This window comes from Battus philenor, unplaced genomic scaffold (genome assembly GCF_028537555.1).
Source record: "Battus philenor isolate CCGP_79_NKW_IND1 unplaced genomic scaffold, ilBatPhil1.0.hap1 SCAF_9, whole genome shotgun sequence".
NCBI lineage: Eukaryota > Metazoa > Arthropoda > Insecta > Lepidoptera > Papilionidae > Battus > Battus philenor.
Window position 1 is genome coordinate 12287346 of NW_027181759.1, and position 26878 is coordinate 12314223.

At 35.3% G+C, this 26878-nt stretch overlaps 2 protein-coding genes across 5 annotated transcripts in view; both read right to left on the reverse strand.

Moving 5' to 3' along the window:
• Positions 1 to 636: 636 nt before the first annotated feature.
• Positions 637 to 2799, reverse strand: LOC137932333 (ecdysone oxidase-like). The gene is made up of 4 exons (XM_068775936.1): positions 2706 to 2799; positions 2190 to 2323; positions 1009 to 2117; positions 637 to 925 (listed from the first exon to the last, which is right to left on the reverse strand). The coding sequence occupies exons 1-4, from the start codon at positions 2797 to 2799 to the stop codon at positions 637 to 639; spliced, it is 1626 nt and encodes a 541-aa protein (XP_068632037.1).
• Positions 2800 to 4004: 1205 nt separating this feature from the next.
• l(2)gl (LLGL domain-containing protein l(2)gl) overlaps positions 4005 to 26878 on the reverse strand; it is a 64894-nt gene continuing 42020 nt past the window's right edge. For 3 of the 4 annotated variants that reach the window (XM_068775503.1, XM_068775504.1, XM_068775502.1), the window contains exons 3-26: positions 25641 to 25818; positions 24821 to 25067; positions 23317 to 23504; positions 22989 to 23168; positions 21954 to 22042; positions 21127 to 21246; positions 20323 to 20485; positions 19578 to 19767; positions 17047 to 17164; positions 16120 to 16221; positions 14986 to 15090; positions 13988 to 14147; positions 13436 to 13575; positions 12497 to 12644; positions 11545 to 11645; positions 10892 to 10996; positions 9649 to 9789; positions 9288 to 9454; positions 8704 to 8797; positions 7906 to 8001; positions 7315 to 7428; positions 6824 to 6953; positions 5915 to 5958; positions 4005 to 5653 (exon numbers count right to left, since the gene is read on the reverse strand). In XM_068775503.1, the coding sequence (XP_068631604.1) occupies positions 5537 to 5653; positions 5915 to 5958; positions 6824 to 6953; positions 7315 to 7428; positions 7906 to 8001; positions 8704 to 8797; positions 9288 to 9454; positions 9649 to 9789; positions 10892 to 10996; positions 11545 to 11645; positions 12497 to 12644; positions 13436 to 13575; positions 13988 to 14147; positions 14986 to 15090; positions 16120 to 16221; positions 17047 to 17164; positions 19578 to 19767; positions 20323 to 20485; positions 21127 to 21246; positions 21954 to 22042; positions 22989 to 23168; positions 23317 to 23504; positions 24821 to 25067; positions 25641 to 25818 (3237 nt within the window). In that variant the 3' untranslated portion in view covers positions 4005 to 5536. Of the gene's footprint in view, positions 5724 to 5914; positions 5959 to 6823; positions 6954 to 7314; positions 7429 to 7905; positions 8002 to 8703; positions 8798 to 9287; positions 9455 to 9648; positions 9790 to 10891; positions 10997 to 11544; positions 11646 to 12496; positions 12645 to 13435; positions 13576 to 13987; positions 14148 to 14985; positions 15091 to 16119; positions 16222 to 17046; positions 17165 to 19577; positions 19768 to 20322; positions 20486 to 21126; positions 21247 to 21953; positions 22043 to 22988; positions 23169 to 23316; positions 23505 to 24820; positions 25068 to 25640; positions 25819 to 26878 lie in introns of all 4 variants that reach the window. The other variant, XM_068775506.1, reaches the window with a different exon arrangement.

Consider the following 26878-nt stretch of genomic DNA (forward strand, 5'->3'; position numbering starts at 1 on the left):
AAATATATAAAATAACATTAGATCTTAATAAAATTTATTGGGAAAATTTAAAAACGAACATTCCTCGCTTTTTGGCCTGCAAAGTCATTAATCACATTTTCAAAATCAATAGTGTTAACTAGTTCATGTTCTATTGACATTATTGCAAGATTATTTAATCTATTTATCATTAAATAATCTTGCAATAATGTAATAATTTATTATTTTGTCATTTAGGGCCCTTTTAAAAAACACTATGTGTTTTGTGAATGAAAAGGCTTAAACACTGTGTATATTATAATTTGTAACCGTTTATTTTTTTAATGTTCATATTATTTAACAACTTATTTTGCATAAAAATAGTAAAATTCGATATTCTTTTTATGTTATTTACTTTAATTTATGGTTTACATTTTTTTTAACTTTTCATTATTCATCATTCAAAAAAAAATTCCTAAAAATTATTTTCAAGTTTGGTGCCCCCCCCCCCCCCTACTTGTGGTGCCTGGTGCAGCCGCCCCGCTCGCCACCCTCTAGCTACGCCACTGCGTAATGACGAAACCAAAACCTTTTGGTTAAAAATAAATTTAAATATATCGCGTTATAAATAAAAATTAAAAATATCGTGTTATAAATAAAACAACTTTTTTATTTGTGCTATAAGTTGTCTTGTTTTATCATATCGGCAGCTTTCTCAGCGATCATGATGACGGGAGCGTTGATGTATCCGCTCGTGAGATGCGGCATGACGCTTGCGTCCACCACACGGAGTCTTTCCACGCCGCGCACGTTCAGCCGCGAATCTACCACCTCGCCCATCGCACACGTGCCGCTGTAGTGGTAGAACCCATTCATAACGCACCTGGCATAACAACGCAGATACTCTCTTCTCCCAACAGCGTTACGGCATCTACCTAGCGTTAAATCTACCATCTCCGCGTTAACACTTTTGAAATAACTCGATTCAGTTATCCGGAGATAGTCTAACAATCGACTGTTTCTTCCAAATCAGATTCGTCCGAGTAATACCCTGTGTATGTGAGTGGACTGTCGTTAGGATCGGCGCTCCTTAACATCACTCGGCCCCTGGACTTTGGATGCAGTTTGCAGAGTATCGAAATAACTGTATTTCTTTCTAGACCTGCTTCATAAAGCAACTGGCCTATGTCTTTCTTATCTCGATAGTCGAATCCGAAGAGCTGTAGAAAAGCTTTAGAAGAACTTGATACCAAGAAAATTGTCATTAGATATTCTGGAAGTGGATCAGAGCCATTGAAAGCAACGTATCCAGTGATTGCGGGTATGGGAAACTTGGTGGGGTCAAAATTCTCACTTTCGGCTGATTTTTCCATTTTATGTGACAAAAAAACTGCCGCATGATCTTGTAAATTGTAACCAACCGGTAAATTAACAATAACTTTTATATTTAATAATCTTAAGTGATCTTCTGGACCGATTCCTGAGAGCATTAAAATTTTTGGTGTATTTAGAGCTCCCGCTGATAATATTACTTCCTTATCTGCGTACAGTGTTAAGGTGTTATTTTGCACAATCACTTCTACACCGATAGCGTTGTAGTAATCATCAAAAATAACTTTAGTAACGAATGCATTTTTTAACACTTTTAAGTTGGGTCTATTTAAGTTTTTTAAGAACGCGTACGATGTCGTTTGACGGATGCCTTCGGCTATTGTGAGCATGGGCTGGGAATATCCTAGAGTATCGTATCCATTGTTATCTATAACAATCTTGTGTCCGAGCTCTCGAAATGCTTCTAAATATTTATAAGCTCTCTCATCGAGTTCTCTTGTTACACCCAAATTTCCTTCGGTGCTATGGAAAATACCAGAAGAATAGAGGACCTCGTCGTCCTCTAAATTCTCACTTTTCTTGAAATATTCAATCACCTCTTCCCATTTCCACGAAGTGTCGTTGACTATTTCTGCCCAAGAATCGAAGTCTCTTGGATTGCCTCGTGAGTAAAACATGTAATTGATGCCACTGCTGCCGCCGAGCATTATGCCGATGGTCATGTCGAAGGGACCATCTATACTGCATGTCTCAGCGATGGCGTCCTTTTGTGATGTGTAATTCCAATCGAGACGGGAATGTGGTACAAAGTTAAATAAACCTGGAAACTGTACATTTTATTACAAACATCACTCAATAATTATATCAGCTGTATTTGCTAATATTCGAAGGTAACTAACCAACACTTCTACGGGGGGGTCGTCGCCGGCCTCTATAAGTAATACGTTGAATTCCTCCACTTCTGACAGTCTGTTCGCTATTACGCATCCTGCGCTTCCACCGCCCACTATGATAAAGCCGAAGTGATCGCCATCTAAAATTTATATAAATAAATAGTTTTAATTTTGTGTATTTATTAGCAGTTGCACGCTGTCGATCGCACGAAGTTATCGGACTGTACATGTGTGAGAGTGCGACTTGGAATGGCAGCGAGGAGTACTCGACGAAGGTGGTATCCGGATTCTGCCTCGAATAGTCATCGCTGTATGCAGTAGCTGGGGGGGGGGGGATGTCGCCACAAACGGAGGAGTTTGTGAGAATTGATATGTTTGACCTTCTTGTTGCATCGCAAACGTATTTTTGTGCGATGTGTCGTGGGTGGAGTGGTTGTTATAATGGTGGGTTGTCGAGGCATATTCAAGGTAGGGCTTTGAGCAAGCCTAGAAGAATTCCTGCACCGTTAGAAGAAAACTGACCTCCAGATCGACTTCCCAATTCGCTATCGGCATGCTCCGGTAGTGAGCCGGTTTTGAAGAATTTGAAATAAATGGAGTGTGGTCGCTGTGGCATAGACGAAGACTACACTTGTGAGGCAGAATACAGGTCTTACCCAAGTTTTGTAGAGAAGTACTTTGTGGCGGAGGGAAAGTTTACTGGGGGAGCAATTTGGTAATTATAATTATTTTATTACCTAAAAATTTATACAGAGGTATATTAGGATCAATTGTTTTGTTTTCTACTCACCGTTGACGATAGCTTATTTTGGGAATAGATACGAAGTGAGATGTAAAGTGTATAAAACATTAAATGCGTTTTGTATTCCAATAGCGGCATCAATAACCACGTCAGAAATCATTTCTCCAATGTACTATATTGTATATTTTTGTTAAAATTCCATATTATGTATTTATTTATATTTAGTATAAATTAATAGATAGCCGCTCAAGCAATAACTTTAATAATAATATTATATTTCTTGTGCTATAAAGTGTATTCGTATCGTTTGACACGATTCCGTACTAAAATTTATTTAATAGTGCTGTAAATAATTGTCGATAGTTGTAATTACCGCAAGAATGTTGACTGCATTTTTCGACGGACTTAATAATATAATTTGTCCAGTTTGTGGGTTGATATCGGACGCTGGTTTTATCATAAGTAGTTTTATTTAAGTAGTTCTTTATGAAGAACAACCTACCAAAGATTGAACATATATTTAAAAAAATTTGAATGCATAGCAATTTACGAGGCTTCACCTAGTACAACACCCGTCTGGGCTAGTTTGTCGTCTCAATCGCGAACATCTATCCCACTCAGCCCTTCGCATTAGTTTTTTTTTTTTTTTAAATACATTATTCCTGTTTATAAGCTAATATTTAAATACACAAAAAAATTCAAAATACAAAATAAAGTATAATTTTTGAGGTGTATTTTTATCGAGTTTATCGACATAACATTTTGTTTAAATACGAAACACTGAAAATGTTCACGTTGCATTGTAATCATAGACAAGTCTTATAACGTAATCATTATGAGCGTCCCACAGCTGGACATAGGCTTCCCAAGATTTTAATTAGGCTAGGTTGTAAGCGGCCTGCATCCTACGTCTTTTGACAGTCTTAACAAGGTCGTCTGTCTAACCTGTGAACGTTCTTTGCTTCACTTGCACATTCGTGGTTTCCCTCTAGAATCTTAGCGTAAGAGCAACCAACGGAAGAAAAATTATCGTTATGATCATAGTACTCCTGCAGCAATATTAATAGGTAATAAAAATAAAATCACCACAAGTTATCTTAAATTTTATTTTTGTGTAATAATGTCGGATACATATCGCAATCTCATATCAAATATTTTAAAAATGCTACGGTAGCATAAAAAATAATTGTACATCACTAAAAACTGAAGCAAGCTGGACCTTACATCTCCAATCGCAGCTCGAAATCGTACCAGCTGTTTGTTAATACTTAGAAAAGAATAGGCAGGCGTTCAACTTAAAAACTAAAATACAAGAATGCCTAACATAATAATCAATCGCCTTCTGTCACAAACTGTGATGTTTGACATGCAAATTATCGGTTGCCACAAATGTACATAACTTTTTTTAAATTATATATGGCGTAATACAATCGGGTAGTTTAGCTGCCTTCAAAATAAAAAATAAAATTACATATTACATACAACATAAAGATGGTAGACAAAAGATAATATTATTTAAAAAAACTTTTACACAAACAGCTAAATTATTGCAAAATTCCACACGTTTTAAAACATAATTAAATTAACACTGAATATACAGTACAAATTATAATGGGATAACACTCTCATTTTAACATTACTCGTTAAAAATTGACAACGCCATGGATTACCTAAATGCTATCAAGAATAAAAAACATTAGATTATTTGTCGAAACGTTTTATTTCTAATTCACCTACTATAAACTTTTTTTACTATAAAAAAGAAATAAATAGGCACATTACATTCACGTAGAATGTCCAAAGGTTCCTACATTTGATAAACCTTAACACGTAATTTCACAAAATTACTTAACTATAAATTAATGATAAAAAACAATCCACAATTAAATTGCAGTATTGCCAGTTAAACAACTGCTATGGCCTTTATATTTTTTGTACTGAATTATAAAAAATCTGATATTAAAAAAAAAACCTTGGTCTTAAGTACGAACATCTTGTTATTCAAAACCCAATATTAAGATTATCAAAACGTGTAATTATTTTAAGCTAATTTAATCCAAGCACACATAATTGACGTGGCAAAATATTCAACTATAAAATGCAATAATCTCTTATAAATAGAGTACCTTAAAAATAAATTGAAAAATGTACAAGTGGCAATAAAATTATTTAGAGGTTTATGAATTATTAAAATTGTGTGACCAATGTAGGTTGACAAAGTATAAAAGGATTGTAAAAATGTGATATAGCTAAAAGATATTTATATTTTATGGATATTTTCAAAGCGGGCAGTATATCTAGCTGTCTTATCAGCGTTGCAAAAAATATGCTACAATAACTATCTAATAATTCGATGACGAATCGGAATCACTTATATGAACTTCTATTACGAACAAACACAAGTCCTTTCTGTAGTTAGTGTTGTGTTTGAAATAAATGTCAAAGCATAGTACATCGTTATCAAAATGTGTTTTGTTTGTTTCAAATTGGTTTTGTACATCGGTTACAAAGTCAAAATTGATTTCAAAGTCTAATATATAATGTTTATAGCAGATACGGTTTGTATCTGTGTTTAGTGTTTTTGTGGTGATGTGTTTGGTGGTTGTGTCGTCTAGTGCGTTTCGGTGGGTGTCGGCGGCACGGGCACGGTGAGCGGTGACCTCTGTCGGTCAAACATCTCGAGGATCAGCTTCGGGTCGGTTCCGGCCGGCACCGTTATTGTTCCCGTCTGGAGAGAACGCTTCATGAGTACCATCGAACGTTCTTGCCTGCGGCATTGCGTGACGGTCGTCCACTTGCTATTGAATCAGTTCTTTTCTTTAATTTTCTTTATAAAATAGCTTATTTAGACAACACGAACGAACGTCACAACACTGCGCAGTTATTAGTAAACAATATGAAGTTACGTTATAGCATTATAGGACTGCATGCAAGGCAATACGCCTAGCGTGTAAAATAAAGGGGGATATTAAAGCAAAGTGTGGGGTACCTCGATACGGGTGATGACTCCCTCCTCGCGACTGTGCTCTAGGACTACAAACAAAAACATAAAGCGCCCGTCAAACATACAAACAAACATTAAACATAAACATATTTGGTTTTAAAAAGCAAAACATTAGGATAGACTAATATGATTTATGTAATTTGGCTTACAGTATATGGAGGATGCGTAACATTAGCGGTACAGCAAAATAATTAAAGTATGGTGTACATTCAAATTGAATATTACATATTTCACATGGTAATAATTATATTATATTATTGTTAATTATATAACTTGATAATACATCATTCTGCATACATATGTCATTACTTCAAAAGCTAAAAAAAATTAAAATCAAACATTATCTGTAGTATATTACATAAACAACGTATTCAATAAAAGAAAAGTAATAAAAAGTACACAAATTTGTTTTTATGCTGTATATGTATGTATAAAAATATTCTTTGCAGTGAGAAGAAATATTTTTTATGCGACGAATAAATAATACTGCCTCAAAACCTAGCAAGATATACAAGAACCTATGTACTATTTTTTTTTGCTGATTAGTTAACTAATAAAGGTCCACAAAATATCATTTACCTTTTTTTTAGTTATAAATCTAATAATAAAAGTATATTTTCCAATTAATTTCACTATAGTATTCAGGTGTTTTTACTTGATCTAAATGTGTGGAATTTGGTTTGTTCACTAAATAACAGGGTTGATATTATAATGTTTATGTAAAAATTGTTAAACTGCTGACTCTTTCTTGATCAGCGTTCCGAGCCGATGGTAGCTAACTACTTCCTAATGTTAAAATAATCGACAGTTCAAAAGTGCATGTAAATGTCTACTTTTATAAAGATATGAATTTGATTGTGTACCTGTGTGTTGCGAGTTAAGACGTGTACTTACTGTTTTCGGCGGTGGAGTTGTTGGTAGTGGTGGTGGTTGTTGTTGTGGTGGTACCGTCCGCGTTGTTCTCGTTGATGGTCGTCCGCGTCGTCGTCTTCACCACCATCGAGCTCGTGTTCACTTGCGAATTCTGTTTATTTATTTTTAGTAATTATACAGACATTTAGGCGGTGTTTTAGGTGGTGAATATGTAGTACTTAATGCTTTTATGTTTGTATAGCTGTCTGTCAGCACTTATTTCAAATCAAATTCAAGGGATTCTGAAACATGTTACATTAATTTATTTAATCTATACAAATGTGACGGGTCAGTAACTTCGGGCAGTACATACAGTCTACAGGCATAGAGTTAATAATAATTAGTATAAATGTGTAGTAATCCAAATTTTGAAAAACATTTTTTTTACTATATCATCATTACGTTATTTGTTATTTAGGGTTTTACCCTTTAAGACCTTTTATGACTCTGTGTGTATTTCTCATAGGATTTACCTGCAGGTTGATGTTGAGTTCAGGAGGGTCAGCGCTGGTGTGGTCCCGCACCGAGTCCACAGTGATGTCCCCCGATGCCGCCGTTACGTCGTGCACTGTTTCAGCCGTCTCCTCCTGCATCAAATGTAGAATATGTTAAATAATTACCTCTCTTTGCTGAGTGAGATCATGTACAATTAAACAAACACCGATCATTTAATCTATACATGACGGTCAATAGATTCTTTATCTCTTACCGTATAGATTTCTTAAAAACCATACTTAGACAGATTTCACTCTCATTATCATCGCATGTCGTCAAATGAACGTAATTTCGCTTTATCGCTCAAATTAGTAATTCGGCCGTAAAATGTCCACGGCTGGACATAGCCCCCTTTGTAAATTTCCAATATCCGTTGACCTTAACAACTTTATTTGTCCACCTTACGGGTGGACGTCTTACAAGTTCCCGTTGTCCACCCTTGAATCTTAAGGCCTTAGCGGCAATGTTCAGCGTGCTGCGTACTTCTCCCTCTTTATCATATGTATGTAATTAGTAGGAATTTGGATAATTTGGTACAGGTATTTAGTGTAGATGTAAGTATAAAATACCTTGTGTTCACCGTTCGTTAAAGGGGTTTCCTCGGCAGGTCCTCGCAGTGCGGCCGCCCAGGGTGAAAGCAGTATATGGCATTGAGCAACCGTCACCTGTGAAGTTTACATTTCAAAGTCAATGGTTCAATTCAATACGGTATTTTAGCTGAAATGCTTATTATTGAATAAAATTTACTTTAGAGAGAGATAATAGATTATTTCATATATAATTATACTATACAATATAATATAAGAGAGTCGATAAGAGCAATTACTACTCTAAATAATACTCTACAAAATTTACTAAGTCCTGTACCAATGAGCAAAAATGAAAGAAACTACAACTGTGATAAGTATAGTAGATATAAGAGAGATATTAAATAAAATTGTAATATTGCGACAATGAGGCGAAGGATGAGAAATGATGAAAGAGTGTAAATAAATAATATATAATGAATTGAAAAACAAGTTCCTGTCCCCAAATATGATAGCGGTACGAGTAGGCCCCAAAAAAGGGCTATAAAAATATAAGTCTTGAAACTTCTTTATAAACAAGTAACTGTTAGCAGTGTCTTTTTCTTATGGAATGTTTATTATGTTATATATTTCTGTTTATTTAGGAAAAGAAGTATGAACAAAATCAGATTTATCCCAAGAAGTGAGTAAAACATTAACTTATATAAAAGATTTCTCTAATATTAGATATGTTACACTAACTAAAATAATATAGTAATATATCGAATAATGTAAATAAAACTTTCGAATCTAATTTGTTAAGGGACAAGGCATATGTTTGAAATTAATAAATCAACTTACCTTGGTTGCGGAGAGCGTAATCCTCTGGAGTTCAGAGGAAGAGTGCAAGTAGAGAGCTTCACCGCGTTTAGAGAAGCATAAACTTGAAATGCCGCTGAAAAGGAGAAAAATTAGCTTAAAATTAGCTAATGGGTGTGGCCTTTACTTTAAAGATATAGTAAAAGAATTTAAACGGCAATAAACTGGAGTTTGACAGAATACGAATTTCGCAGAACATCACGGGCGAGAGATATTTCAACATTGTCCTTTTTTAATTGAGAAAAAAAAAACAAGTTACATTTATTGATATAATGGAGCAAATGCGCAATTTATACGGAATATAATGTTATTAAGTAACCGAATAGATACTCTGGATTTCTCTACGATCGTATCAGAGTTAAATGTCCACAAAAGATCGAAAGTAACCAAAATAGCTCCGGGGATGGGCAAATTGAAATGACAGTGGCCATATAGGGGACAAACAGGCTTGCTAAAGTCACTGGATGCATGTTGCCTCCAGCGGTCCTATTGGAAATCTATTGAGGAGGCCAATTTCCAGCAGTGGACCACCTGTTGTTGAAATGATGATGATAGAGCAGTTTTACTTAATATCCTCCTTCCGGACGGCGGCTGCGTTGAGCTGCCGTCGCAGCTCAGGGCTGAGCACGAGGCAGTCACCCAGGTTAGTGAGGCACAGCAAGCACCACTCTCGGTGACGCTCGTTGCCACTGCCAGCGCTGCATTCGAACCACGCGAACGCAGTGCGACGTACCTACAAATTATATAGTTACATTATTAGATCTATCAAGCCGGAAGACGATCGCCTCATTAGGTATAGGCGGAAAGCAATACCAATGCAATACCGGTCCCTGTGATGATCTTTATGTGGGCCTGTGCCTTGTAGTTGAATGAATGAATATATGCGTCCATAGAATTCAAAAAGTTTGAATAAATAAAATTACTTACCCTGGCACCTTCGTGCGCGGTTAGCTTGTACTTGTTGTGCGGCTTCAGTGAAGGCAGCGTGAACACCTTGAACTGCTCCTCCGACGTGATCAGCACGCGATGTGTACCGGTCTCCGGTAGAGGCGCCACGCCGCGCTCCACCTGCGTTATCGTTAATAAATACAATAATAAAAAAATACACATCAATACAAGGTCTTTGTGAAGTCTTTTTTGCAACTATAAACGCAATAAACCGATGGAGATTACCTATAACCGAAGGACGTATTTATTTCTTTTTTGGGTGAGGTAATGGATATATATATATAGCTGCGACAATGTATCTCCGGCCGTACAAATTGAAAGGTAGATTCCAATTACATAAGTAGTTACAGAGCATGAACGCTACAGACGTCTTTTTACGCAACCATGGCAAGTAAAGAAGTCCGTGATTTATGGATTTAATATTGTACTTTGTTATTGTTAGGCATTACATTTGTAGGAGATAAGTCGTTGAGTAAAAGTTCGTCGAACATGTAAGAAACACTGTATATGTGTGTATTCAATATTGCCAGTAGAATATTACTAATCGATTTGATCCTTGATTCTCTTTTAGCTTGATGCTACGCTTCTTTGTTTTTTGCTTCTCTTGCTTTATTCGGCTTCTCTATTTTGCTGCTATATATATATATTTTGCATAGTACAACTCGTGGGTGAGCAAAGGTCTGCGTGTGGTAGGTACTGTGCGAGCGAGATAGCTCCAGGTATTAGTGTTTGACGTAATATTGGTTGATTGGGCGACGCCCATACATGAAAGTTGCGTTAGTTGACAGTAGGATACACGATCCCCACTTGAGGGGAGCTGATCGAAAAAGATAATCATTAATGATAGTTTGCTTCTTTTGGTGTTTCTTTGATTATTTCCACTGGTTAATATTACTACTGACAATATTATTCGGAAATATTATATATTTTAATATTATACTATTTAGTACAACTTCAATCTACTTATATCATTGATGTACAGAAATCCACAAGTATTGATACTTTTTATATATTTAGATATTCACCATGATAATTTATATATCCAGTACATGATTCAGGATGTAATTAACCTCTTATTCCTAGTGCGTTATGTTAAATCTTCCATATTTCGAATTTTATATGCTAACTTATGTTTTCATACTCTGTTAGTAAGGAGTGTGCTCGAATGTGTGTGAGATAACCTACAACTGCACGGTTTGCATATTATTACAAATTTGCATACCTCCAAAGGATCGGGTAACGGTACAGATGCCCCATCCAGTACTGTGATACCAATAACGGGTGCTCTGTGTTTTAGCTGTATTTCCTTCGCTAACTGGCAGGTTACCTGTGAATGTTACCAGTATTATTGTAGTTATTTTTATTATTGATATGTTTAATAATGTGTCACACGTTTAATTCTGAACATGTTATTAATAAAACTAGGTAGAAACAGGTGTAAAAGCTTTAAAGGGGTGAACATATAGTTCATTTACTGTCACCTAATGCACGGGACATACTATACAGATACATGGTTTCAGAAATAAGTCATGTAATAAAAATGTAGTAAGTCTTTGCGTTTTCAAAATTCGAATTACGACAATAAAACTAATTATCGTTTGCTAGCTGTTCTTGCAGGATTAGTACTGCCAAACGTTATTGTGGCATTCAAGTAGAAAAAATATCTCATGCAACATATTTCAGTCATTATTGCTAACAAATGACATTTATAGCTTTAAAGCTTTTACACCTAAAACCAATCACCTTGTGAATGGTGTACAAAGATTTTTTCATTACATAGTATCTGTCACAGTAGAAGTTTTATAACCTTTGTCTCGAAAACACCGATAATTGTATATATGTGTCTATAAAAAACAGAATTCGATAAATCCTTACCGCTTCTTCTTTCCGTTTGTTAGTATTCGGTACGTTTATCGTGAACGCGTACACCGTGCCATTGTTCGTGCCCGCCCAGAGCGTTGGCGTCGAATTTTGTGCTGCAATAAACAATAAGTTATGGTAGTGTTGCAACATATCCATATAAATTAGGCATTGAGAAAAAGAAAGCAATAAATGTAGAACAAAAAGCTTCTGTGGCTTCACCATTCTTAAGCAGAGACCATGGAATAGCCGGTGCAATATAGGATTATTAGTCATTGACAAGTGTTGCCGTTCACATTTATTGTTTAAGCTAGCAGAGCATTCAGACTTGGAACTTTTTTTGGTTTCCGGAGGGATATCTTCTGAATAGACACAATATACCATATATTCTGGTAAAATGACAAGGCTATGTGGGATTCCGACCAGCATAAACTTCCTCGGCTTTCGTTCTTCGTATCTTTGGACGGTTCGATGGGCTAGACTTCATGTGGAATTGCAGATGTCCCACAGTACTAATCCATGGCACATTCCGGGTGAAAGCTAAACTTCCTTTGCATCGGTAAACCACAGCAACATGAGAACACTTCGCTTTGCTACTCTTTTCGTGTTCACTTTGGGTGGACGATGAAGGACCCCACCCTCAACACTCGCGCAAGACGCTATTTTTGATTACCTTTTATGACTGGCAGGGGTCACCTTAAACCGATTTCAATGAACCCGGGCTAAAGTGTTAACGATCGTAACTAAGCTTTACTAGATTTATTTACAGGAACTAAGCTCAATAAGAGTCCCTTCTGAAACATTGGCTGGGGTGGTTACATTATTTCAATTTGATTAAAAAGCCGCAAAGCTCCGAGGTAATTTAAATGGAAAATTGATTCCACTTGTAAGGATAATTATGTACTTTTGTTCAATAAAATATAGATATCTTACCTACCTTAACCTTAGATAATCTTTGTTAACTTACTGTTGATAAGGAATGTCCTCGCAAAGTACAGGCAGCGCACCATAGAGCCAAAGGCGTCGTCGTTAGAGCGCGCTTCAACCGCTCTCTCTATGGGTTTTATTTCTGCGTCGGTTTCAGCAGTTTTGTCACCAGGTTTCTTCGCTGCTGGCTGATACGCGAAAGGAATTTCAATAAACAACGAAATTACACATATTTTTCGAAAAGTGTAAAATAATTTAAATACCTATATTTGTTTGCTATCTGTACATGTAGGTGTGATGATATGAAAATTTTTAGACATGAATAAAATTACACTGGATAAAGTGCCATACGTGTATAATGTTAATATGTAAAAGAATACTAAAAATAAATAAGATTTATAAAGAAGCATGTTCATCAAAAGTACCTGTACAGGTCATCGTCCTTACACGTAAAGACAGCATTCAAAAAAGGGAAATTTATTCATAAGCAGCAGGCCATCGATGTGAGTTAATGTCTCGAAGACCAGGTCCAAAAAAAAGCCAAGTAATGCAAAGCGCATTGATATTTCCTCACCAATGCCGAAAGCCTATAAGCTTTATTTTATGCGAGCAAAGCTTTCCGATCAATAGATATCTCCGTTAAAGGAGTTTTGAAACGTTGTAAGTGCAAATAAAACGGCACAAATGTGTAGTTTTCTGATTTTAATGAAAACAAATTTGTTTTGTGCAGAGTTCGAAGATCGGTTTATCGCGGCAAAGCTGGTACACTCATTTCGTCTACTATGGACTGGACTCAATACAACTAGAAACTTAACGTACTATATCATCTATTGTTGAAGGTACTTGTGAAGAGTCAGAATAACTGCTCAGCTCGCTGTCAAGTCCGGACTTCAAGTGGCGGGGAAAAAACGTTTAGGTAATGTTTAGACTATTTACTATTGAATGTTAATGAGTCAAAACGATTGGATACAGTACTCACTTGTGATTGCGACGTGGGGCTGGACGAAGTGTTCTGACGTCGTTGCGACCTGCCTTTCCTTAGCCGACGGAAGGATTCGCGAAGTGATTTTTTGAAGGATTTTCGCCTTGATATCGGAGTGTCTCCGGCGCCGGAATGATCTGGAACATTTGTTATTGTAGATGTCGAATAATATTAAAAAATATAAATTTGTGTCCTTTATTTACTACCAACACAAAAGTATACCTTACGGTTTCATGATAAATAATTAATATCTTACATTCTAGGACAGCCCAATATTTGATATATACAGAATTAATTAAAGAGTGAACGTATAGTTCATTGGCTGTCGATAAATATGCGGAATATTCTAATTAAAACTTACTTAGTTTCAAGAATAATATTTTATGACAATGTGGTAAAAAACTGTTTTCAAAATTTAGATCACCACATATTAAAATTAACTACCTATGCCTGCAGACATTGTATTGACACAAATTATTGGTCTGTCGCATAATAATTAAAAATAATGTAACATATTATATAGTGGGCAGTAGGGCCCAGGGTTCGTACCGTGGGGATTGAGCGTGCAGCGATGCAGAACAGGCGCGGCGGCGAGAGCATCCAGGAGTGCGAGGCCGTGCGCTGTGCCGGCACACACCACGCCCCACTCCCAATGCGCCGCGAGCGCTGTTATCGCCGCCGGAGGTGAAAGTTGCGCTACAGCTGTCGCCTGCAAGAAATCCGATGTTACATAGACTTTAATATCAACTACACAATAAAACTCTTTTTATTCAAATACTTTCTTAAATCTTGTTATATCACGTATATATATGTACGATATTCGAATCACTAAAGTGCCTGTATACAGTATGCTCCACTCAGCTAACTTGATACGTAAAGATCTTTACTTTTTTTCATGATTCAATGGTCTTAATAAGATAAAAATTATGAAAAGGAATAGTAAAAGTGGTTTGTGGTTTATACAATTTTTTTTTAAATAACAAGGTAATTTGATATTGTGTATATGGCAATAATGGTGAAAATTCAATCAATAAAAAAGAACATAAGTTCCTATATTTAATTTTAACGGTGTTAATGTTCATCTTTCAAAACAATACAAGACAGATCAGCAATATATTTTACATAGTTCTAGCTTTAGTTAAGTGCTTTGCGAACTTCTCTTCATTTGGGTTCTTCCTGTGATGTAACTTAATACGAGGCCCTTGCCAATATATAATAATCATGATATCGGCCACAGGACTTCCACAGCTGGACATAGCCGTCCTCCTTAGATGTTTAAAAGGATCGATTGGTAAGAGACTGCATCCAGCATCTTCCAATGAATTTACCACGGTTGTCTAACACGGTGAACGTCCTACGCTGCATATGCCAGTCTATAGTCTTTTACTACCACTATATACTCTGTGACTATCATATAATATTACCTTATTTACTACTTTATTTTGTTTTAAAAAAATGAAATAAAACATATATTTTCAAAATTCGTACCAAAAAAGAAGAAAGACGTTAACATCATAGAACATTAAAAATAATTGATGTTTATGTACCTGATAGCCCTGAGGGAAGGTATGACTTCCGGCACGAAGGGTGAGTTGATCGTGTCCCTTCCACACGAACCCATCACGATCTGACACTATGTTCACTGACATCGACTGCAAAAACAAAAACATTCCATTTGATTAAATATATCATACATTGATCTTCTATCTAGAGAAGGCTTGTTACAATATTACTTATAAATTTCAAGAATGTAAAAAAATACCAATTGCAGTTAAAATGATTTTCAACCATAAAACAAACATAGATAATTCTAAACAACATGACATTTTAACACAGAAGTTTCTTTTGTAAACATCGATTACATGAATAAATATTTGAATGAATAAAATATTATTAGTAATTTCTGTTAATATCATGAATTATATTTTTTCGGTAGCTACAAATATAGCCCAGTTCAAAGTTTACTATTTATACTATTTCAAAGAGGGACTTTTTACATTAATGCCAATCAATACATTAATAAGAACCATTACTGGTAATTAGAAACCATAATATTATCGTGTTATGGAAATTTACCCAAATATTTTAGGGGGTTCTCTTGGATTCAAATATGCATATCAAGGCATGGCCATATCATATATTGATATTTATTTCATATATTTTATATTATATATTGTTGATATAAGGTATGGTCATACATAGGGTTATTAGTTAAATATGTACGTACTTTAAAAAAACTGGACATGTAGACCATTTGTTGTCAATTAATATATATGTACACCCTGTCCAAAAATATATGGTTTCTGATATAATAAATATAATATAGCAAGAAAAAGTATTTTTAAAATACAGATTACTACAAATTAATTATTGTTTACTATCTGCACTTGTAGACTTTGTACTGGTAGAAGGTATGCGCTAGGGATATTTACCTAACGCATACCAATAGAAGAAATAAATTAATGTAACGTATTTCGGAGTGATTGGTAATAGGTGTAAAAGCTTAAAGCCTTTTGCTGACATATGAGCTGTACATTCAACCCTTTAAAGTTTTTGCACCTATAACCAATATTTTTCAATATCTATTTCGATCACAATTCATTACAAAGAGGTAGTATATATATAGTTGTGTAATAACAATTTTAGCCACTACACTTAAAGTGGGAATGAAATGTATTTACTTTTACTTCCGCTGTACTGGGGGATGTCTTCAGGCTGGCGATGACGATGTGACCGGCCGCGCCGCCGATAGTCAACATCCCCGATAAGGGGCAGAGGATAACCTGTAAGCATAATACTTTATTTAGCAAAATATATCAACAAAACATTTTTTTCAATATCATTCTTATAAGCTTCATCAATCTGATAACAATTTAAGACTAATTTTATCATTAAATACTTTTTAGATAAATTAAAAGGACAGCAAATAACATTTTAAATATAAATATATTTGTAAAGTTATCTTAAAAACAAAATACACACAGCATCGCTATAAAGTCGTATTTTTCAGATTCTCTTCCGGACTAGAGACCACGGAATTGTAAGTACAGCATAGGACATCCATTCAGAGTGGATCGACGACCTTGTCTGCGTTTGAGTATTATTGGAAATATATATAGGCCTATGTCTAGCGATGCAGATCTTGCGACTGAAATAATGATGGCGTATCTTATTTAACTCTGTTCAGCGAATATGTATATTTATAAAAAATATTTATTTTGTCTTATATTTTGTCAGGTTCCATACAAAGATAACCTTGCACAATCAATTATCGTTGCATATCACAGAATGCCGTCACAAGCGCGTTATTTTCGGTAGACCGATGTTTAATAACTGACGTAGCCCCAAGAATTTTTCGTCTGAAGTGGTAGTGACCGAGACGTATCACTCAAGAATCCGACGGCCATTAGGCAGAAAGATTTTTCAGTGGTGATCACGAGCCGACAGACGCGGCGTGGGTATGAAGTAGAGTACAAGTCAAGGTCGGGAAAGTATCAGGATTCGGGTATCGCAAGATGAGACATCCAGACGATCTTTTAGTGAAATGTGTGTCTTGCAGTGGGCATCTAACAGCTGAGGCGATGACGATGATGATATACAAGCCTCACCCGTTTGACTGCCAGACGCGGGTCGTCGCTGTACGGGTCGAACGTGCCAACTCTTCTGAATGGCGGCCATTCTTCTTCGTCGTTTTGGCTGTCGTTGTTCTCGCCTATTTCTTCACCACTATGCACAAAAAAAGTAATTTAATACGTTCTATTATTCATTAATTATAACCCTATAGCATAACAAGTTTATCTGTTAATGCATTTGCATTATCTGTGCATACTATTATTGCTTATTCCTTCAAAAATTCATGCGTATAATCTTTTTAATTTAAATATTTGTAGTATCTGGTAGGTATTTAATAATGTATGGTTATGTAATACTAGTGTTATTTTTGAGGTCCATTTTTTTTATTAAAGCCCTGATATATAAACACGTTAAGTAAGTGTACACGTAAGTTAAGTGTTATTAGTGCAATGTGCTGGTGACCTGATAGATTCAAGTGTATATCTAATTTAATGTGCAATTTCTTTTGCATCTAACATTAAGTTCATTCTGTGTGTTCTATTAATTTATTAGATGATAATTTGCTATTTGAAATGCATAAATAATTAACAGAAGTGCTGTTAACTCTTATCTAAATTGCTATTAAATATTGTTTATATTTTTTATTCACATATAAGTTATGTAGAAATACATTTTGAATTACTTAAAGTTGAAATATATAATAGGTTATCTAAAATTACCTATAACGAAAGATAATATGAATTTTATAACTAATACAACGCGATCAATATATAAATTCCAATATAAAACCACTTCATTTTTCTCAACAATTCCCCTATTGATCTATTAACCGACTTTACAGAGTGATTGGTAATAGGTGTAAAAATATAAATAATGTTAAATAGGTGAATGTATAGCTTATTTGCTGCTTATTAATGTATGGTACACCCTATCTAAGAACTGATGGTTTAAAAATAAAACAATGTATTGATAATATATCAATTAATAAAATTAATTATTGTTTACTTATCTCCACAGAATTCATATTAGCAGAAGTTATTGGCTCATTTCAGTAGAAAAAATAAATTAATGATATTTTTCAGAGAGATTAAAGTAATACATGATGATTGAAAATAGGTGTAAAAGTTTTAAAGCTTATTGCTGACAGATGACTTATTCGCCCTTTTAAAGCCTTTTCACTTATAACCAATCATCCTGTACATCACGAGAACACTATACAGCCAATTAAAGTATCAGAAAATTCATAATGACACGGTATCTGTCATGTTATGTCAAGGCTATGAATAGAAACAAAAGAAAAGGTCTAAATACGACAAAAACAAAAAAAAATCTATGTTAATGAAACACAAGCGTTTGAAATTTAAAACTCAAGAAATTATAAATTAAAATTTAAAATTAACTTTAGTTCATTGATGTCATATAATCTGTTTTTCTACGCAACAAAAACACGACGCAATTTCTCGACGTAAAATAATGATTGCAAGAAACAATTGTTAGCATTAAGCTTCAGACATCCATGCGTACAGAAACCATTGTTTACCTCGTGGTCGACCTTTTCAGCCCACTTTGAAGCGTCGCAAGCGAAAAGCAAAAGACAAATGGTTATCTTACACCGTCATAAGCGTAATATAGTTTTGATATTTTTTTTTTTACTTAATTTCTCATTGCTATAAATGTTTGACCATAGGCAAAAATAATGGTTAGAATCCAGCCTATCTTTAAATAGACAAAAAAATTTGTACTGATGAAATTAATGATGGTAATGATTTGAAATAAATTAAATTTACGTGAAACTTTGTTCATGCAACCGATGGCCATTGGGGCATAAAGGTTTTCGTGTTGCGACTATAGAGTCAGTAAACACAGTGTGGGAAGGCCCCCTCTAGGTGGACCGACGACTTAATCAAGGTGTGGGGAAGTCGCTGGATGAGGGCAGCGAAGACCCGTCACTGTGGTGGGTCTTCTGTTATGATGATGATAATGATGAATGATTAAAACTTGGAAGATATCTTACAAGTTTCAAAGCTTGACTGCTTTTTATTATTTAAATTTTTCAGTTGACGTTGATATGGATCAATGGTAGCTTATAGAAATAAATAAAACCAGCTATAAGAGAAATGATATACTAAGAGGTACATAGTATGAGTGTCTGGTACACTCCGTACTAGGTCTGTGCTAGGTGCCTTATGCAAATGCTCCTCAAGAAGATAAGTGTTTAGATGGTTTTCTGTTAACGCCAATGTTTTAAACACTTTGTTTAGACAACTCCCATAAAGCGAACATCGTCATTACGGAAAATATATTGTCATATGGTAACATATTTAATTGTTCGAATACTAAAAGTCATTTTTATTATTGAAATTTATTTATTTATTCAATATTTTTACAACTTGTATCAAGCAATCTTTCAATAGGGATGCTACATGGATTCCTTACTAGTCAACAAGATAATATTGAAGGTTAAAAGGTTAACTTGAATTAAAATATACTGTTCTTAGTCTCACACGAGGTGACGTAAGTTATTGGTACAGTTCATAAAATACAAAGTGAGCAGTGGTTGTGGTACCTGAACAGCTGGGCGGTGGTGTACTTGTATAGTGGGGTCATAGGTACGCCACTCACGTCCCAGAAGCGTACCGAACCGTCTTCGTGACCCGTGAGTAGCAGCTGACGCTCACAAGCATCAGTGTTTTCCACTACACCTCCGGAGATAGGCCACGCCCCCTCCGAATACAGATTTTCAGTCTGTTGTTGACCTGAAATTTAAATATTGTAGCTATCACACTTGAATCTACATATGTTATCGCCCAATTGTTAGGACACAGCAACCCTCTCTTACTTCAAAGGTTCTTTACTGTTAAACTATTACCGAATATTTTCTGCCGGTTCAATGTCATATATAATTAGGATAACTAATTTACTAACATATGCAATTTTTAATGTTACTAATGTATTTGCAGATAGGCCAATGGTGTATCTATACGAATCTATTATTTATTTCGTAATAAAAACTAAATAATTAATTTACTAACCGCAGTTCATGTCAGAATATGTCCATCAGGTAAAGCAAAGGTCAAAGTTTTTGGATTTCTAAGATACTATATGATCCTGGAAACTTTTTACTTGTTTACAGTCGGTCTGTCTTGCTATAGGTCGTCTAGGTACTATTCAATGTATGATTGCAGATGATCATTATCGAAGATCATTAACATAACTGTAGCAATAATTAAGTTAACAAAACTTCTTTCGTTCGATCTTGAAGAGATATACCGAAGTTTTTTTTTATATATTGATATGAAAAACTTGTATACCAGCGGCCACGATATTGTCGTAGACATTGGACGCCACGTTGTCGACGAGTTGGGCGGTTGTGACTGCGGACGCGTGCACCGACACCAGGTATGGAAGCCGCAGCGGCCGCCAGCGGGCATCGCACAAGTCAATAACCACCAGCTCTTCCTCTGCCAGAACCACCTTAACATAAATATATAATTTAGGACGTGTTCTAGACAACTAATTAAAAATGTGCTATGTGTGCTAATTAAAACCTTGAAATATCAACATTGTGCGTTTCTATACAAGTTCAGAGCAGGGCGATTTATTTTTGTATAAAAACTGTTGTAAATAGTGAGTGGAAATAGATGTAAAAGCTTTAAAGGAGTGAACATATAGCTCATTTGCTGTCAAATAATGTACACGTTATCCAAAAATAGAGGGATTTAGAAATAATAAATAAATAAATGATAATATATGTAAAAAAATCGTTTACATAATTGGGATTACTACATTTCATCCTATAATATGCAAAGGCCTTTAACGTTGATTATGTATAAGCTTTATTGCGAACCGTATGCAATTTTACCAGCTCGGGAAGCCGCAGAGTTTTTAAACCGCTCAAGCGGTGGTTCTATGGAGTGTCTAGATACAAGGGCTCCCTGATAAGAGCACCTAGGCTTGGGCTTTCGGGATTCCGACTTAAGAGCGCCCGAGCGGTCTGACTCTTGATTTGGTTGGGTCCTATTGCTTTGCCAAAATTACTAGCACTAGCGTAAGCGCTAAAATTAGCGTAGGAAACTACAGCAACGATTCTATCTAGGATAAGCGCGGTTTTTTACCAGTGCTGCAGCAACTTGGTTGACAGTTTGTGCAGTGAGTTGCGCAGGAGTCTCGGGCCGCTCTTCTTGCAATGGAGCGCCGTCTGGCGGGACCGGCGTAGTTGTGAAGAAATCGATCACCTACAAAGCAATTACAATTGTCATTACAAAATACTTTCTTCTGTACATTATAAATCTTTCTAAACAAAGAAGGAAAATTTTTACTATTGGTTTAACTTACAATTAATACAGGTAAGATGTTATAAGAACACTATAGAAACACAATAACCGGGATCCTTACTAAACTACATACTGCAGTACGGATTAGAGTTCAAGTTATTTGTATTTTTTCAGTCTGTTATTACTTCTCGCAACTAGGAAATAAAATCCGAAATTTTAAATAACGTAACCTAATAAATAAAATTCGTTGAACAACTACCAATGTTTAATTGTTCAATAAAAAACTGGATGGAAATTTAAGTTAGTAAATGATGACCAGTCTTAACTATGTCGGTCATTCTAGAGGAAGGCCTAACTATGTCGCGTCTACAGGCTAGTGGTCGCCACACTAAAACTTTTCGTCCACAACGCCCATCGGATACACGAGTGATGTGCCCCGCCCATTGCCACTTAAGAATGCGCAATTATTCAAGCCACACCGGAGAATTTGGTTCTTCTACTTATTTCTGATTCGGTCTTGTAGCGAAACTCCGAGAATAGCTCTCTCCATCTTAGAGATACATCAAAGAAAAAATAACCTCAGGAGATTAATACTGAAATGAATAATGAAAATTCTTATCATAAGTACACTTAAAATGAGTGTGACAAAGTAAATATTTTGATCTTACACGACTGGTGAAGTCGAAAGCAACATGTTTGTCTCCTTGCTGGACTGTGACTGTGTATTTGTCTGAATAGGAAGCACGGGGCATGCCACCTGAAATGATAAACAAAATATATTTCCTTAATTGAAACATATTTCATAATAAATAAAATACATAATGATACTAAATGAATACCATAGCTTTAATGTATTTTAAAAAAAAACTGATAGTAATTAGGTACACAGTTTTTAGCTTTTAAACATGTTATATGAATGTCATTTTTATTGGCAATATAAAATTTTCCAGACATGTGTTTTAGGCATTTTGATTGTGTCACTTTTATCTATGTTTCTTGTTTCCGGGGCTATAACTTTAACATGTAATTTTAGATTTCAAAATAAATAAAATACATAATGATACTAAACGAATACCATAGCTTTAATGTATTTAAAAAAAAACTGATAGTAATTAGGTACACAGTTTTTAGCTTTTAAACATATTATATGAATGTCATTTTTATTGGCAATATAAAATTTTCCAGACATGTGTTTTAGGCATTTTGATTGTGTCACTTTTATCTATGTTTCTTGTTTCCGGGGCTATAACTTTAACATGTAATTTTAGATTTCAAAATAAATAAAATACATAATGATACTAAACGAATACCATAGCTTTAATGTATTTAAAAAAAAACTGATAGTAATTAGGTACACAGTTTTTAGCTTTTAAACATGTTATTTGAATGTCATTTTTATTGGCAATATAAAATTTTCCAGACATGTGTTTTAGGCATTTTGATTGTGTCACTTTTATCTATGTTTTTTGTTTCCGGGGCTATAACTTTAACATGTAATTTTGCTTAATTTTTGAATCAAAAATATTGCTTTAATGTTTATACCATTATCATGCCGGCTGATAAGCTACTGCAGTGCATAGGTCTTTCCGAAAGATCGATCCGCCTAGTACCATTCATATAACCTTACTCAAAGAAACATTTAAAAGAGACAAAATTCATATTTTTTTCATTGTATGTACATAAGAGACAAACATTCCAATTACCTGCATAAATGATGATCTCTTCATTGTCAACGCTATTTCTGACGAGGATTTTGGAGATCGCTTTACAAGGATAAGGGCCATATGGCGTGATGGGTTCCTTCAAGGGTCTATCGCTCGCCGCCCCTGCCACTTCCCAGGTAACAAAAGACCCGTCGTTGTGGGATGATGTGAAATGTTCACCTGGAAAGGAGAGTTTGACTTGAGACATTAATCATTTTTCCCCAGCCAAAATATTGAAGTTATCATTTAAATGTATTTATCATATACGAATCCATGATTATTACAAATGCATCATAAGCCAGAGGCATAAATTTGATGTTAAGCTTACCTTCATCATTCCAGCACAGGCTTTCCAGCTGTTGATTGGAGACGAAAGTATGCGTGGGCGAAGCAGCTACTCGGTCCCAAAGAACAACCAGTCCTCGGTTGTAGCCTATCAGGAGGCGCGTAGGTACTTTCGGATGCTCGCACAGCGCCTCTACAGCGCCTGGATTTACTTTGAAGTCTTCTGGACAGCTGGAGAGTGTTAAAAAATGTTACAAAAACTTATTTATTTATTTATTTAACAGTTTATTGTACACAATAAAAACACTAAAGTAACAATACAAATATAACTGACACAACAGGCACTACTTATTTCTAACCAGAAATTTCTTCCAGTAGGCCTACGGAAGGAGATTCATAAAAAGTAAGGCAGACACAACGTGCACAATAATTAAATTGAAATATTTACAATAGATACGACTTTTGACCATAATTACATACTTAACATGAACATAAATGTATACTTACATATTATATACTTACATAAATAAGCATACTTAGTTTTTTTTTGTTCAATACTATGTTGGGTAGACTGGTTGGCATTTACAGTTTTAGTGGGTTTGTGGCGGAAAAGGGCTGAAGACGATTAGCCTAGATCTATTTACGCTACCTTTAAAGTTCAAGCCGAGATAGCCTTGCTAAGTTCTGATTCCCGCTTATTCGGGATTTTTAACTATGACCACTACAATATTTATTCCACCGAATAGGGAACCCGCTTAATTCTAATATCACTTTGACTGACGTTTACTGAAGAGCGACTAGGATATACTGGATCCATCCAGGACCATTGTTAAGGCCACTCGAAACGCGTTACGTTTAGGGTTACAAAAATAATTGCTCGATCGGTTGAATAATTAATATATGTACAACGTCTATTATCATCATCATTTTAGCCTTTAATCTGTTAGATATAGGCCTTCCTAGTAGATTTCACTTGACCTCATAAATGAACTTTGTCCTCCTTGTGGGCGGGTAGAAGTCTTACGCTGCACTTGTCGATTAATATTTTTTTCTATGGAACCTTAAGGTACCGGCTATTTGTTCTGCCACTTTATTCTGTTAAGTCACTGGGCTATGTCTGTTATTTTCGTCGAATAAAGTCGAAATCCCGAGAATGGTCCATTCCGTGGTTCGTCTACAGTGAAATTACCAATGAAGTTCTTTTTACATATAGTAACATTATTTTTAAGGTAATTCTCAGCGATATGGTGTGAGGAATTCACTCCACTATCGGTACTTTTGGTATATAAGTCAAATAGTTTTCGAAAGCATAAGCGACATCAATATCAGATTCAACAATACTACCCGAGTATTATTCTTACCTGTTTCACTTTTTATTATATTATACGATGTTTTAATTTTATTGCTTAACAGTTTAATTTTAGAACAACTAATGCCGTAACGAAAGTCTTATAGAAATGTGTTTGAAAGTTTGATAAACTACACCTTTCTGTAAGTCTATAAAGTAATCTTTATATGTAAAACTATTAACAACTGAAATCACTCACTTCTGCATAACAACATCCTGGTATATTACGTCTTCGTGAACTGTGAAAGTGTTGAGATCCAGTGTGTATATGTTGCCTCCCTCTGTGCCGAGTAGAAGGTTTTTGCCGGTGGACTCCACGCACAGTGCAGATATCTTTTTGTTCTTGCCTTCCAGTGTGTGTGATTTTAACTCCACGAGGGACTTCTCGGTGATTTCCCACAAATGAAGGCTGTTGTCGTCGCATAGTGACACCAATCGCCCTGTTCCTGCAAGATATGATTAAACAGGCTAAGTCGTAGTAAGCGGATTAGAAAGTTGAAGTGGCAGTGAGCAAGTCATATAGCGCTCAGCGCAGATTGCCGCTAGGGCCTTAACGTTCCAGAAGTCGATACTACGGACGGACAAGACCAGCGTTCACCCTCAAAATTAGACAAACGACTTTTTTTCAAGATCATCGGAAGACGCTAGATATTGGCCAGCTTCCAACCGAAACATAGATTTCGTTTTCAATTGAACACTTATGGGTAAGGCCTTTGTCTACCAATTGATGTCCTACGAATAAAATTATGACGATGATGAGACATCTTTGGACAGATCATGCAAATTTTTATAATATTTTTAAAAATATCATCTTGATACACAGAGAAAAGAGATAACACATAGAAGAAAAGACGCAGTCACTGGACAATCGGAGTCGATCCTCACCTTTGAGGTGATCAACTTGAGGTTATTGTAAGAGTAAACAGGAATTGCTTTAATTGCTCAGACATGAGAACATATTTTCTCATGAAATCTATGCTTGGTGTTTTAAAAAGTTGATTTCAGATTGCAAAACTCACCCGGTACGAAGTGAATCTGAGTGACTGCGGAGTCCGGGTTCGTGTGTTGTCCGTATAACTCGACGCCGGGCCGGCCGTATACTTTGAGTGCCCCGGTTGCTGTGCCCAAAGCCGCTAGCCTGAGGAGTGGGTCCCACGCGAGGGCAGATGCTCTGTGCGGGAAGCCGTGCTGCACTGTCTGTGGACAAGCAAATTAAACATATAGTTCGTTTGTATAAAGTAGACTAATGATTAATAATAACTTTAACAATCACCCTAAATTAAAATAAGATTTAGATTTCTCATTTTAGCTTATAGTTAACTCAAAAGTTCCGCACTTAGATTTATTTATGTAAATATTATAATGATAAGTCTGTAGGTTACGTAAATTTTAAACATGACCACACAGTTCCAATGTTTATTTACGTTAAAATTTTACGCTTGCATAAACTCAGTGTATGTTACCAAAATGCTGATTCTGCCAATGCCGCGATATCGGCATCTGGTAGGAAGTTAGGTTTATAAATATTTTGTCTGAGACTGTGTTATTGTACGGCGTGATTAATTTAGCTGACGACATTAATACTTCTAAAAATCGGTGCATAAGGGCAACACTTTAAGGTAGGATGTTTAAGTTTTTTATGTAATAAAATAAATTTTGTTTCACGAATCAATATAACTTAATGTTTCTGTTATTGGCAGCGAGAAATCAGATTCAGAAATGATTGTATGGCACATCCTATTCAAAAATCAATCGTTTTATAAATGATAACTGACGCAATTATAATTCGGATTACTGCTTATTGAAATGAGTTATTGTTAACTATCTGCCCCTGCAGACTTTGTACTGCTATAAGTTATAGGCTTGTTGCTTTTCAATACAAAAAATTCATTAATGTGACATAATACAATGCTATACTAATAGCTAAGCGGTAGAGAACAGAGACTTGCGATCATAGGTTAGGTTTTTTTTTAATGGGCCTCGCTATTGGGGACCTTTCGTTCCACCCCCCACCCCCTTTTGTTGGGAAGAGGATTTTCTTGTGGCAAAAATTTTTTCAGTTCTCTTTTTATTTTACACTTTCTTCTCTCTTCTTCCGTTCTTTAACATTTGCTTTATTACATTTTTAATTTATCTTTATTCTTTTTATTCGTCACCTTCCATCCGATCCTGAGTCACTACAGTCTAGGTCTATTTTCTTGTAACAATGTATAAAATTTTTACATAGGTTAGATAACCGGGATACAACGTATGTGTA